The sequence below is a fragment of the Electrona antarctica genome, assembly GCF_951216825.1.
Source record: "Electrona antarctica genome assembly, chromosome: 13".
Lineage (NCBI taxonomy): Eukaryota > Metazoa > Chordata > Actinopteri > Myctophiformes > Myctophidae > Electrona > Electrona antarctica.
Window position 1 is genome coordinate 48,676,766 of NC_136794.1, and position 13,987 is coordinate 48,690,752.

A 13,987-nucleotide genomic window follows, 5' to 3' on the forward strand; every position below is an offset into this window, starting at 1 on the left:
TATTATTATTATTATTATTATTATTATTCTACTCCTTCACCTGGAAAGGAGTCAGCTGAGGTAGTTCGGGCATCTGGTTAGGATGCCTCTCGGGCGCCTCCCTAGGGAGGTCCTCGACGCACGTCCCACTGGGAGGAGACCCCGGGGCAGACCAAGGCGCAGATGGAGGGATTACATTACATTACATTACAGTCATTTAGCAGACGCTTTTATCCAAAGCGACTTACAATAAGTGTATTCAACATAGGTAGGGAACAAAAACTACTAATCACCAGAAGTCTTTAGTGCATTTTCTGCAAAAACAAGCAACCAAGAGTATACCTAGCGCTAAGGTAAAAGTGCAATATATCAGCTACCTATTTCCTTAACCGGATGAGACAAAATAGCTAAATCAAATGAGCATGAGCTAAAACAATTAAGTGTATCGACTAAACAAGATCCAATAAACAATACAACAATAGAAAACAAACGTTCGTACAACTAGTTAACAACAAGTAGGTCAGGCAGAGAGGAAGGGTAGTGTTTCCTGAAGAGGTGGGTTTTCAACCTGCGGCGAAATATGGGCAGTGACTCTGCTGTCCTAACATCAGTGGGGAGTTCATTCCACCACTGTGGGGCCAGAACAGAAAAGAGTCGTGACCGTGTGGATCGGCCAGAAGGACCCTTGAGTGACGAGGCAATCAGTCGCCCCGAGGTGGCAGACCGAAGTGGTCGGGCAGGGGTGTAGGCATCGACCATAGCCCGGAGATAGGAAGGAGCTGTTCCTTTCACTGCCCTATAGGCTAACACCAGGGTTTTGAACTGGATGCGGGCCGCTACGGGGAGCCAGTGTAGAGAACGGAGAAGGATGGTTGTGTGGGAGAACTTGGGGCGGTTGAACACCAGACGAGCCGCAGCTTTCTGAACAAGCTCCAGAGGTCTGATGGCAGATGCCGGAGCACCAGCAAGGAGGGAGTTGCAGTAGTCCAGGCGGGAGATGACGAGAGCCTGGATGAGCACCTGGGCTGCCTTCTCCGTGAGGAAGGGGCGAATCCTCCTGATGTTGTAGAGGAGGAATCTGCAGGACCTTGTCACTGATGCGATGTTTGCCGAGAACGTCAGTTGATCGTCCAGGGTCACACCCAGATTTTTCGCAGTCCGAGTTGAGGTCACCACAGCATTATCAATGGTGATGGCCATGTCTCGGTGCGGACAGCCCTTCCCCGGGAGGAACATCAGCTCGGTCTTGTCCAGGTTGAGCTTCAGGTGGTTTGTCGACATCCACGCCGAGATGTCAGCCAGACAAGCAGCAATGCGTGCCTCCACTTGGGTATCAGAGGGGGGGAATGAGAGGATCAGCTGGGTGTCATCGGCATAGCAGTGGTAGGAAAAGCCATGGGAGTGGATGACAGCACCCAGAGATGTAGTGTAGAGAGAGAAAAGAAGAGGACCCAGAACCGAGCCTTGGGGAACCCCAGTTGTGAGCCTGTGTGGTTCTGACACAGACCCTCTCAGCATCACCTGGTAGGAGCGACCCGTCAGGTAGGATGCAAACAGGGAGAGTGCAGAGCCTGAGACACCCATCCCCTCGAGGGTGGAGAGGAGGATCTGATGGTTCACCGTGTCGAACGCTGCAGACAGGTCCAGGAGTATCAGGACGGAGGAGAGAGAGTTCGCTCTAGCGGCATGGAGCGACTCCGTCACTGCCAGCAGGGCAGTCTCTGTCGAGTGACCCACTTTGAAACCAGACTGGTTGGAGTCCAGGAGGTTGTTCTGGTGGAGATAGGAGGACAGTTGTTTAAAGACAGCACGTTCGAGAGTTTTAGATAGGAAGGATAGAAGGGAAACCGGTCTGTAGTTCTTGATCTCAGAGGGGTCAAGTGTCGGTTTCTTCAGGAGGGGGGTGACTCTGGCAGTCTTGAAAGTAGAGGGAAAGTAGCCAGATGTCAGAGAGGTGTTAATAAGGTGGGTTAAGAAGGGAAGAAGTTCAGGTGCAATAGACTGCAACAGAGTGGTTGGGACCGGGTCCAGAGAGCATGAGGTGGGGCGACTAGAGGTAACAAGGAGAAGGACCTCGTTAGGGGAGAGGGGAGAGAAGTGGGATAGAGAGGGGATGGGGGGGGGAAGAGGAGTAGATGAAGGTAGAGAGGGGGGGGTGGCAGGCAGACGGGTGTGGGCAGTGCGCAGGGCACCAGCCGGGGGAGGAGGGAAGGAGGATCGGATATCGTTCACCTTCTTGTCAAAGAAGTTGGCGAAATCGTCAGGGAGGAGGGACGAGGAGGGAGGAGGGGGTGGTGGTTGTAGGAGAGAGGAGAAAGTTTCAAAGAGTTTTTTAGGGTTGGAAGCAGAAGCCTGAATTTTAGTGCAGAAAAAAGCAGCTTTAGCAGCTGATAGAGAGGAGGAAAAAGTAGAAATGAGAGATTGGAAGGTGAGAAGGTCCTCCGGGAGGTTGCCCTTTCTCCATTTGCGCTCAGCCGCTCTCAGGCTCCGTCTCTCAGTCCGCACTGAGTCCGACAACCAGGGGGCAGGTGGAGTTTGGCGTGCAGGCCTGGTGGTGAGGGGACAGAGATGGTCGAGAGAAGAGGATAGAGTAGAGAAAAGAAGATCTGTGGCGGTATCAGGGGATAGAAGAGCAAAGGATTCAGGGGCAGGGAGAGCAGAGAGAACAGAAGAGGAAAGATCAGTGGAGGAAAGTGAGCGAAGATTGTGACGTGAGGAAATCATGTGGGTAGGGAGGGGCTGTGAGGGGGGAGAGGAGAGAGAGAGAGAGTAGGACATGAAGTAGTGATCAGAGAGTTTCTTACCCTTTTCACTGGAAAGAGGAGTGACAGACAGGTTAGCAATAGAGCAGCCTCTGGTGAAGATCAGGTCCAGTTGGTTGCCCGCCTCATGGGTAGGAGGAGATGGGGAAAGAACTAGGTCAAAGGCGGCGAGAAACGAAAGTAGTGGGTCTAGCTGCTTCTCAGTCGGGAGGTTGAAGTCACCCAGAAGGATGAATCCAGAGCCAGCGACAGGGAAGTGGGAGACTAGATGGTCCAGCTCCTCCAGGAATCCACCAGCAGGGCCCGGTGGGCGATAAACAGCTGCAATGGTGAGCTTGACTGGATGAGAAACAGTGACCACATGAAATTCAAATGAGGTAGGAGAGAATAGTGACAGTGAAACAGGGGAGTATTTCCATTTTCTGGAAATGAGCAGACCAACCCCACCACCTGTCCGCACGGCTCTGGGAGTGTGAGAGAAAGCGTACACATCTGACAGAGCCGCGGGCGTAGCAGTGTTTTCTGGTCTGATCCAGGTCTCAGTCAGAGCAAGAAAGTTAAGGGAGAGCAAGGATGCGTAAGCTGAGATGAAAGCAGATTTGCCTTCCACCACAGCCGAGTGGCAATTCCAAAGCCCTCCCGTTACCACTTGCTCGACGTGAGTTGAAAGAGTAGGATAGATGAGATTAGTTGTGCCGCGACATCTGGGTGTAACCCAGTGTTTGTGCGACCGCCAGGAAGAAGAGAGGACAGGAATAGGAAGAAAACACATTGTAGATCACTAAACATATACTACAATACACTACTATATCTATCACACTACTATATATGTCACTAATCAATGCTACAGCTTGTCGTTCAGTGACGAAGTCGGACTTTGACAAAGTCGCCTGTCGCCTTTGTTCGCCTGGCCTTCGTTTGCTGGACGCCGCTTAACAGCTGACGCTTTCACCTGGTGGTATAAGGCCAATCCAACTGATTGCTAATCGTCTGCCAGGAGTGCTGGCTAAAGCACTCACTTCACACTTCCCAAGGAAATCAAGTGGCCTATACTACTTATCAAGTGGCCTATTATAGGGTGAAACTAATTAAACTAGTCTACTAGCCTACTGTTTCAACACAAACAATACAACTATAAACTACTGACTACTACACAAGCTAATAATATACTACTAATACAAAAGCACTTAGAGTTACACTAACAGCAGTTTGCTAAAATACAGAATAATGCTACTTACTCAACTAGACAGGTCAGGAGGTCTGTTCACTTCAAATGTTGGTTATACACTGAAGAGAATACTCCCAGCCTGGCTACTTAACAGGCTACTTACATCGACTCACTGGCCTTGGAACGTCTCGGAATCCCCAGGAGGAAGACACTAATGTTGCTCTGGAGAGGGAAGTCTGGAGCACTCTGGTGGAGCTGTTGCCCCCGCGACCCGACTACGGATAAGCGGTTGAAGATGGATGGATGGATGGAATTCAAAATGGCAAAATACATGTCTATAAGAATTGGCCCAGCCAGCATTAAAATTATCCACACTATTTGTGAAGATCTTGCTCAACATTTCTATTATATTGTTATTATGTGCCATATAGGCCTACTGCAAAAACAATACCGAAGCTATGCTATATAAAATTAATGTCATGATGAATATCAAACTATAAGTCCAGCTCTCTTAGTGGCTCCAATTAAGACAGAAATTAGATCAATTTGCACCAGTTTCACTGGTTGTGGTGTTACTACTACTACATGAAAGTAAAAATTGCTTTGAAATAGGCCTACACTAAATTCTACATGTCCTTGAAACTAAAATGAAACACTAATATTAAATGCTGTTTTAATTCGAAACTGAGATTCGAAACGGCATGGGAAACTAAACGTAGTAGCCTATGCCTATAACACCCTCTTAAAGTTTGACTACCCCCACCGGGGGGGTAGTAATAACTGCAGACTACCCCCCCACCGGGGGGGTAGTCAAACCGTCACGGTAGAAATGTGACACCCGAGATTCGAACCCTCTGTTCTCCCGCATGGAAAAACAAACATGGATGTTTTGGGGCTTCAGTCGTTTTCTTTTCTCTTGAAAACAAAACGCTGGTGAATCTCCGTCCGATGCTACGGACTTCAGAGACGGTGGGCTTCTTTGCTCCACAATCCAATGTAAATGGCTTTCGTGGGTGTTTGTCTCCCCCTAGTGTCTGTATTTAGACTACAAAGCCATAGCTGTACAAAACGTTCCGCTACCCGTACCTACCGATTATAAACCGACATATCAGATTGACAATAAACACAAGCATGACATTTGAATTGGATGAACCTGTTGGGCAAAATATATATATATAATAGCCTACTCTATGTCGGCTCACTTATTTCTGATGTATATGTTGGAAGTTTTCCACCTTCTAAGGCATAGAGTCACGGTGGCCGAGAGGTTAAGGCGTTGGACTCGAAATCCAATGGGGTTTCCCCGCACAGGTTCGAATCCTGTTCGTGACGATATTTTTTCATTTGTCGGGTCGAGCCGTGGAGTGCAACGCATTGGCCGTTAGACTGTTAGGAAGTGTTTAGGACCTGCGTTAGGATGTTCGGCCAATGCTAACAGGTCCTAACGAGGCAAATCCTAACATGGGACCGTGAAACAAATTCATGATTTTGTCACCACTGATGAACAATGTGACCGTTGCTGAAAGCCTGAAACTATATAGGCTCCCACTTATGTTACGTCATTTGGTTTGTTTTTAGCCTACTGTTAAGTGAGAAAACATAGAGTATATAGTTTCAGCAATGGTCACATTGTTCATCTCGAAACCCAATGGAATTTCCCCGTACAGGTTCAAATCTCCAATTGTGACGAATGACGATATGTTTTTTTTTAATTATTTTATTATGATGATGATATCACTTTAATACAGAAGGTTGTGTACGTCTCTAAATGTTGAATTATTGAAAAGGGTGGACCCTGTTGTAAACAATAAATGTGTGTCGTCTTTTATATTGAGTTGTGCTTTCATGTGAAATGTACCCATTCTGCAAACTGTTAATAAATACTTCAATCAATCAATCAATCAATACATACATCCCAACCCAAAGAGAGAGGTAATATTAGGAAAATTATCGCGACTCAGACACAAAATAAATCTTAATCTACACTGTTCTACAGACAGTGAATAATACATGTGGATAAATATATAGTCAGGTAAAGTAAAGGACTGCATCATGAAAGTATAACCTATAATAAGACATCGTCGTAGTGACATCATTGGCTGCAAATCATGTAAAACATAAGAATGTAATTTATTACAATGTTACAACAGTCTCTTTTTCCCCCTCACTGTATATATTTATTTTCCCTTTTTACCTCCTTTTTGATGAATTCCTGTTCTGTCTATAGAAGTGTCTATTTGTACGTCTCTAAATGTTTTGATGATTTGAACATGGTGGACCCTGTTGGAAACAAGTGTAATGCTTAATTGGGTCGTCCACTCACAGTTAACAGCCTTTGTATTGAGTTTGTGCTTGAAATGTACTGTAATTCTGCAAACTGTTAATAAATTCTTCAATCAATCAATCAATCAATCAATCAATCTCTCTCTCTCTCTATCTCTCTCTCTCTCTCTCTCTCTCTCTCGCTCTGTGTATTTGATCCAATCAGAGAAGGAGAGGGTTTGGAACAAACCAACGTTCCATAAACACTTCTCCCTCTCTCTCTCCAGCTCACATATTGCCGTTGAACTTGAAATGCCACCAAGGACCAACAAGGAGACGTTCTCACGTAATGTCGTAGAATCCTAACAGTCTAGAGACACAGGTAGTTTATTTAAAAAATAAAATAAGTCCAGTAAAACAATAACATCCACCCACACGCCCCTTCAACCATGCGACACAGTGGGACTGGCCCGTTGCTATAAATGAGACCGGCAGCGCGTATATACTGAGGTGGCTTTTTCTGGGGGGCATTGTTGAAGCAAGGAGGGGAGAATATCATCACAGCTCGTGCAAGATTTATTTAATTTCTATAAAATAATGGGCTTTTCTTTAGCCTGGTTAGAAAAATCATAAGAAGGGATCGATCACTGACATTTTAATAGCGTAAAATATATTAATCTAAACGACAGTGTGTGGCCAATATGACGCCATAGTCATATAGACACATTTAAATTAGATCTGCAAACAAAGCAGTTGGCCAGGACGAGAAGGAAGCTCACAACAGAAAGAGAGGGAGATTATAGATCGTCTTATTCTATTTGCTCAAGAAGCTTAACAAAAGAGAAAAGATTGGACTTGATAACATTGACAACAATATACACAGATGAAGATATAGCCGCACTCTAACGTGGTTATTTATAAACTTAACTTATACTGTGTGGAAACCACACGAAGTCAGTGGGAAGCTGTGCCTTTTTCTTGTGAGAATTAAGCCTAATTTGAGGCATTTAATAACCGTTAATATTAACTGTCAGTGTCAAGTCCGATAAAGATCCGAATGTGATATAACACTCTTATAGCTAGTAGGCTAGACCTCTTTATTCAGGTTTAGTTATTATTTCTGTAAGGGATTAGCCCGTCTTGAGAAAACCAAAACGATAAGCTATATTAAAAAAAAGTACCAAACTTGGGTTGTTTTAAATGCGCTTTCCACGCGAGGTAACGTTACATGCAGGAGGAAGTGACATTAAGCCGCGATGGCTAACAGAAAGTTGTTGAGGGAAAACAACAGAAAGCACCAGGCTAACAGCTAATGCTAACAATAATGATAGTTTAATAGCAGCGCGTTGTCGTCTCGGCTGGAGAGCAGAGAGAGAGAGGAGGGAGTTTCAACTGCATTTCTCCACGTTTCGGCCTCGTAATAAAACAGTGAAATAAGCGGACTACAAATAAACATTGACACTTTGACAGCATAAACTAGCTAGCGACCGTTAGCTAGCATGCTAGTTCGCTAGATGCCTGAAGCCAGCAGTCACTGGTAGCTCAGCAGCAGGTTTATGTGACAGGGGGCAGGAGAGAGAGAGAGAGAGGGGGGGGGTTGGTTGGGAGGAGGGAAGTTTGACGTTTGCCAGCTTTTTTAGGTTTATTCATTTATACACAAATATATATATATTGTAACGACGATGTCAAACCCCACCACAACAAGCGAGGCCCTGTTCTTGATCAAGGACGTGAAGCCCGGATTGAAGAATCTGAACATCGTATTCATCGTTTTGGAAATAGGTGAGTTTTCTATCCTCGTACATGTCAGTCACTGCTCTCTGCATGCCTTTATCTTCACCACCACCACCTCCTCCTCCTCCTCGTTGGCCGTTTCCTTAAAGGGACAACGTATGTCTGTCACGCACGCGCGTGCACCCCCCCCCCCCCCCACCACACACACACACACAATTATACAAGCCATTTGACATTGTTTTGCTTGAAGACTTGTGGTTCTTCTTTAGACTAATCTTGTTAACTCTTGTGGGTCTCTCTTCTCTTGTCAGGGCGAGTGACTAAAACCAAGGATGGCCATGAGGTGCGTTCCTGCAAGGTGGCGGACAAGAGCGGGAGCATTGCCATCTCCGTGTGGGACGAGCTTGGCAGTATCATCCAGACAGGGGACATTATCCGGCTGACAAGAGGGTAGAGAGGGTGGCACGCACGCACACACACACAGGCATGCTTTCTGTCATTCACAGGGGCAAGTCCAGCAGTATTCAAATACTAAATGGTAAAATGGTGCATTTATATGGCGCTTTACATAGATTGTGCATTACATTCACCCATTCACACACGCATTCATACACCGATTGCGGCGGAAACCATGCAAGGTACCAACCAGCACATCAGGAGCAATTGTGGGGTTCAGTGTCTTGCCCAAGGACACTTCGACATGTAGACAGGAGGAGCCGGGATTCGAACCGCCGACCCATGGATCATTGGACGACCTGCTCTACCTCTTGAGCCACAGTCGCACAGTCGCTGATGAATGCTTGTTTGCAAATTCAAATAGTACATGATATGATAACACCTTGAGTCTTTTGTCAGTCATTCAGGTTTTTGTTGTCTGCACCCCCCCCCCCCCCCCCCCCCCCCAATAGGTATGCTTCCATTTGGAAGGGCGCTCTGACCCTCTACACTGGGAGAGGTGGAGACCTGCAGAAGATAGGCGAGTGAGTAGCCGAGCAACAACATGGTCTATTTATATTTGTAGGAAGTTCCTGTTGCCGTGTGTGCACCAACAGCAAGTTGGTGTGTGCACCAACTTGCTGCACAAACCTTTTCAGCAATGATCCAGAAATATTGATCCATGATTGATTGATTGAAGTATTTATGAACAGTTTGCAGAATTACAGTACATTTCAAGCACAACTCGATACAAAAACTGTTAACTGTGAGTGGACGACACCATAAAGCATTACACTTGTTTACGGTCCACCGTTTCAATTCATCATAACATTTAGAGACGTACAAATATACACTTAGCCAAAAACAGGAAATCATCATAAAGGGGGGGGGGGAAAGGGGTGGGGGGGGGATTCAGATTTTACGGGGGCCAGTTTCAAATGGCAGCCGTCCGTACTGTAGGTGCCCTTTGAGAGCGGTTTTGAAGGAGTCAAGGGATTCACATGTCTTAATGACAGTTGGTAGGGTGCGTTCCACATTTTTGTGGCATAGGAGTGAAATGAATTTAGTCCCTTGTTTGTGCCGAATCTGGGTTGCACATGGGTTTGTTGAACTCCCTCTGGTGTTGTGGGTGTGGACTTCGTTAACATTAAGGAAGTATCTAGACAGGTACATGGGTATCTTGGTGGTGTATCGAATCTTGTGGACCAGACCCATTGCAAGATGCTGTACTCTGTCATCAACCCTAAGCCATTCCAGCCTGTCAAAGTGGGCAGGGGTGAGGTGGGTTCGGGGGGTGAGGCCCAGTAGTAGCCTGACCAGTTTGTTTTGGGAAGTTTGGAGCCTTGTTTTAAGGGCTCCTGTTCAGTCAAATGGGTCTTCAAGGTGTTTTTGTTGACCAGTGAGGAGATCCTGTATAGGAATCTTGTTCTTTGGTTGACTTTTTAATACGTTGGTGGCCATTTTATCACCGGAAAGATTTGCCTCCAGGATGGAACCTAGGTAGGTAATTTCATCTTTTCGTGTGATAATATTGTCACCCACTTCTAACCAAGAAGCCATCTGTCTGGCTGAGATTACTATTTGATCCAAAAAAGAATGGATTCAGTTTTTACCCAGGTGTAAAGATGCTCTCATTATGACCCAACCCAGTGTAGTGTTTACTGTTTATACATAAGTAATGAAAATGTATTGTTTTCACTGTTCAAAGCAGCCATGTTTTTGACCATTAAATGCTAAAGAAAAGTATAAAGTGACAGCTAGGTTTCCTTTCAGTGCAGTCAGGGGAAAACGCATTTGTTTTGTAGCACGTTGTGTATACACACCCAATTATGAATTACTGTGATAATGGTTCATGTGGAACAAATGGGTCAGGTTTGTGAAAGTCTTGTAAAATGGACAAAATATGTCATTCCTTGAGACATGATTTCAATGTAACATGACCTGACAATCACAGTGAACATGCAGTAATGGTCTGAACGCGTTTCAATTTAGGGCTGCCAGCAACTGAACTATTTTCATAATGGAGTCGTCTCTGATTAATTTTAGACCATACAATGACAGAGCAATAAGTGAATGAAGTGCCTCATGATAATACTCATCACAGATCCCTCATGACATGACATGATTGGTCACCGTGACCTCACAAAGCACATTTCATTAACCCATTCAAACCTGAGACCAGATTCTACATTAACCCATTTAGGCCTGACGCCGAAAAACGTCTTTTTAAAATGTATTTTTTTTCCCTGAAAAACCTCATGTTTCTATATCCGTGGTGCTCAATATTTCATGTCAAGGACCCCAAAAATTATATGTAATATGCCTCCGGCCCCCCATCTGAAAATGTGTTCTTCCAGGGACCCCCCCAGGGGCAAAGACTTGAGTTAAAAACGTAAATATAAATTCCAAATTTGTGCCACATTTTCACGATTTTTCAAAAATAGCAGACCTACAAGCTCGTAGCGCGCCACTTGGTGGCGCGCTACGAGAATTTAACCACCAAAAGGGGTTAAATTCCATACCGTATACGAGTCGGGGCAGACACAGCTTTGAGGAGGCATACAGGATTTCAAGTTTATAAAATGCAATCAAGTAATATAAATGGGACGTCATCTGAACTATTTGAATACTATCCTCATTTCCTGTCAAACAATTATTCAATAAATAATTTCTCCCCTATTTCAACGTGCTTCCCCCCCTCCCCCCCTCATTTTTTCTTCCCAGGTTCTGCATGGTGTATTCAGATGTGCCAAACTTCAGTGAACCAAACCAAGAGCTGATGAGCCAGTCCAATCAGCAAAACAAATCTGTGAGTACCTTCCACTCCTCCAAATAAACTCTCTCTCTCTCTCTCACACACACACACACACACACACACACACACACACACACACACACACACATTTAACATCTTTATTTGCATTCACATTTTACAAGAAATTCTTGAACACAAACAATAGTGGATGCACAAACTTGAAAAAAGTGCTTCAGGATACAGATCACGGGTACAGAAAGCATCGCCTTCTCCATATATGGCAGCTGCCAATTATTGCAGACACTGAACAGAATTTTGCCGATGCCTGATCAGCTCTCGGCTTATTGGGCATGCCTGCCATCTGCAGGCCCCTCACGACTGATTTATGGACATTACCGAGGCTTCCAAATATGAGCACAAGTAGTTTACATTTGTAGCCAAGCTGTATAATAGCATCCTTAAGACGCTGGTACTTAAGCACCTTGTAAGGAATGCCTCTTCCAGACTGTGGTGTCACACACACACACACACACACACACACACACACACACACACACACACACACACACACACACACACACACACACACACACACACACACCTAGTTGACAACTAGACTAGATTATCCTGTGACAATGTTCTGTCTCTCTGACTGACAGGGGGGTAATAAACCAATGTTCTGTCCATCTGACCGACAGGGGGGTAATAAACCAGACCAGAATCAGAGGGGAAACTCCTCTCCGCCTCAGAATTCAGGTACACCTGCCCCGCCAGGTAAGCTGTTGAAACGGATTGAGTGTAACAAATTCAGCTGCTTGGCTACGGTACTGATTACTTGCGTTTGGGAAGCAGCTGTATTTAACTGTGAACTGGTTCTGGATTTAGTCTCCTTCATGAACACTGTAAAAAATAAATTGGCCTACACCCCCCCCCCCCCATCCAGACATGTCATTCTGTGTGATTTAACCCATTTTGGGTTGTCAGGATGTAGAAGACATTTTTAGAATCTGATCTCAGTCAAAATGGGTTAAAGTAATCTATAGTATAACTGCCAACAATAGATATTTACAGGCTATAATATACAGTCAATAATAATGAGTTAGATCAACTGCAACTATCGTTGTCACTTCTTTTTGTCATATTGCATCTCCACAGGTAACGGTGCCATGCAACCATTTGCCAACAACAACAACAGCGCCCCGTCTGGCGCACCCCGGGACTCCTCCGCCTTCGGGGGTGTAGGGCGATCCAATGGCCGGTCGCCTGGCAACGGTGCACCCCCGGTAACTGCTACTGGACCTCCTACTACGGCAACCAAACCCTCGGTTACCATTAGCAACGGCAGGGACCCACGTCGTGCCAAAAGATAAAATTGGGGTTGGGGGGGGGGGGGGGGGGGGGGGGGGGGGTTGGGGGTCATGTGGAGAATGTACTTCTCCCATATATTCCTCCCTTCCTCTTCGTAGCCCTCCAGCCCTCACTGCTTTCACAGCCAAGACCGGCTTTCACAACAATTAAATAAACAAATAGGCTCCTACTATGAGTATTTTTTTATTTTATACAATCTAACCATAGTTAAATGTGTCATTTGTTGAGTATAATGCTAGCAGTGGCTACCGGGTAGCCACACAGTGAGTAATTCTGATAAACCACCTGACAGGCTGACACGCTCATGGAACTTTGTTGGAACTGTCAAATGTTTTTGGCATTGTCTTTTTATGTCTTATGGCCAGCCATCTCCCAGCCCGCCGCCTCCTCCTCCTCTCCCCCCTCCTCCCAATTTCCCACTGCAAATTGTCAGTTCTGTGCCAGTGTTATGCCCAATTCATACTTGGTTGCACAGCGTGTCGCAAACACAGAAAATGGCTGCTCTACAAGCTCACAACACCTTGCATCGTGTTGTAGGCGTGTAGATGCAGCTATTTCCGGTTGGTGTGCAACACCGGCCGGCGTACAGCCAAATGGAAATCAGTGGTTACAGTATCAACTCCCAACACCCCATCCCTGTTTTTATTCTCTGAAACTATACACCCTACTTGAACACTTGATGCACTTTTCTTCTCTTAATTTATAGCGGAAACAATACAAACCTTCGCTGTCATTTGATTCAGGAAATACAGTTCTGCTTTTTTTTTGGGTGGAAAACAAGGCCTTAAGTAGGTGAAGATGAGCTCTTGGACTGAATGCACAAGCGAAACTCTAGTAAAGGGTCTTTCCTCTTTGAACCAAATCGTATCAGAAGTGACTCTGTGAAAGGAAAGGTGATAGTTTTGAATTTAACAACTGATATGTAGCTTAGAATTAGGTTCAACGGTTTTCATAGTTTTTTCTTTTCTTTTTTGTTCTCCATTTTGTTTTTTCCCCCCCATTTGCCTTCAGTTGTGAATGATAGCCTTCATGAAGCTGGGACCACTTACTCTTATCTACTGGCAAAAGGGGTTCACCAAATAAATTTTACAATAATTCTGCCAATGTGGGTTTTTCTGTAGTTTGTTTGACAACATGGTCACGTTGTATTTTCCTCGACTGAACTGGGAGTCTCAGCAGCAGCTGACTTCGTAACAGACTGGAGCCAAAATTGCATACCTTTTTGATAGCACGCCAAACAAAGGGATGCAATCACACTTGTCCACGGTTAACCCATTTTTTTTTGGGGGGGGGGGGGGGGGGAACCCCTTTTGGTGTTGGCATTATGTTATGCTTTAGCTATTGAAAAATAGCAGATCTACAAGCTCATAGCGCGCCACCGAGTGGCGCGCTATGAGCTTGTAGGTCTGCTATTTTTGAAAAATCGAAGAACCACTGACATAGAAACATAGCTTTTTCAGAAAACTGTCAGGATGTAGAAGACATTTTTAGAATCTGATCTCAGGTCAAAATGGGTTAAAATCT

General features: G+C 45.2%; 1 protein-coding gene across 3 annotated transcripts; it reads left to right on the forward strand.

Annotated features, from left to right (window-relative positions):
- Window positions 1-6,691: 6,691 nt before the first annotated feature.
- Window positions 6,692-13,567, forward strand: nabp1a (nucleic acid binding protein 1a). Of its 3 annotated transcripts, none has more exons than XM_079518468.1 (6): window positions 6,692-7,953; window positions 8,217-8,355; window positions 8,814-8,885; window positions 11,065-11,149; window positions 11,755-11,869; window positions 12,251-13,567. In XM_079518468.1, the coding sequence occupies exons 1-6, from the start codon at window positions 7,854-7,856 to the stop codon at window positions 12,463-12,465; spliced, it is 726 nt and encodes a 241-aa protein (XP_079374594.1). In that variant the 5' UTR covers window positions 6,692-7,853; the 3' UTR covers window positions 12,466-13,567. The 3 variants fall into 3 exon arrangements, with proteins under 3 accessions (XP_079374594.1, XP_079374595.1, XP_079374596.1); XM_079518469.1 differs by having other exon boundaries at window positions 11,794-11,869; XM_079518470.1 differs by having other exon boundaries at window positions 11,797-11,869.
- The last annotated feature ends 420 nt before the right edge of the window (window positions 13,568-13,987 follow it).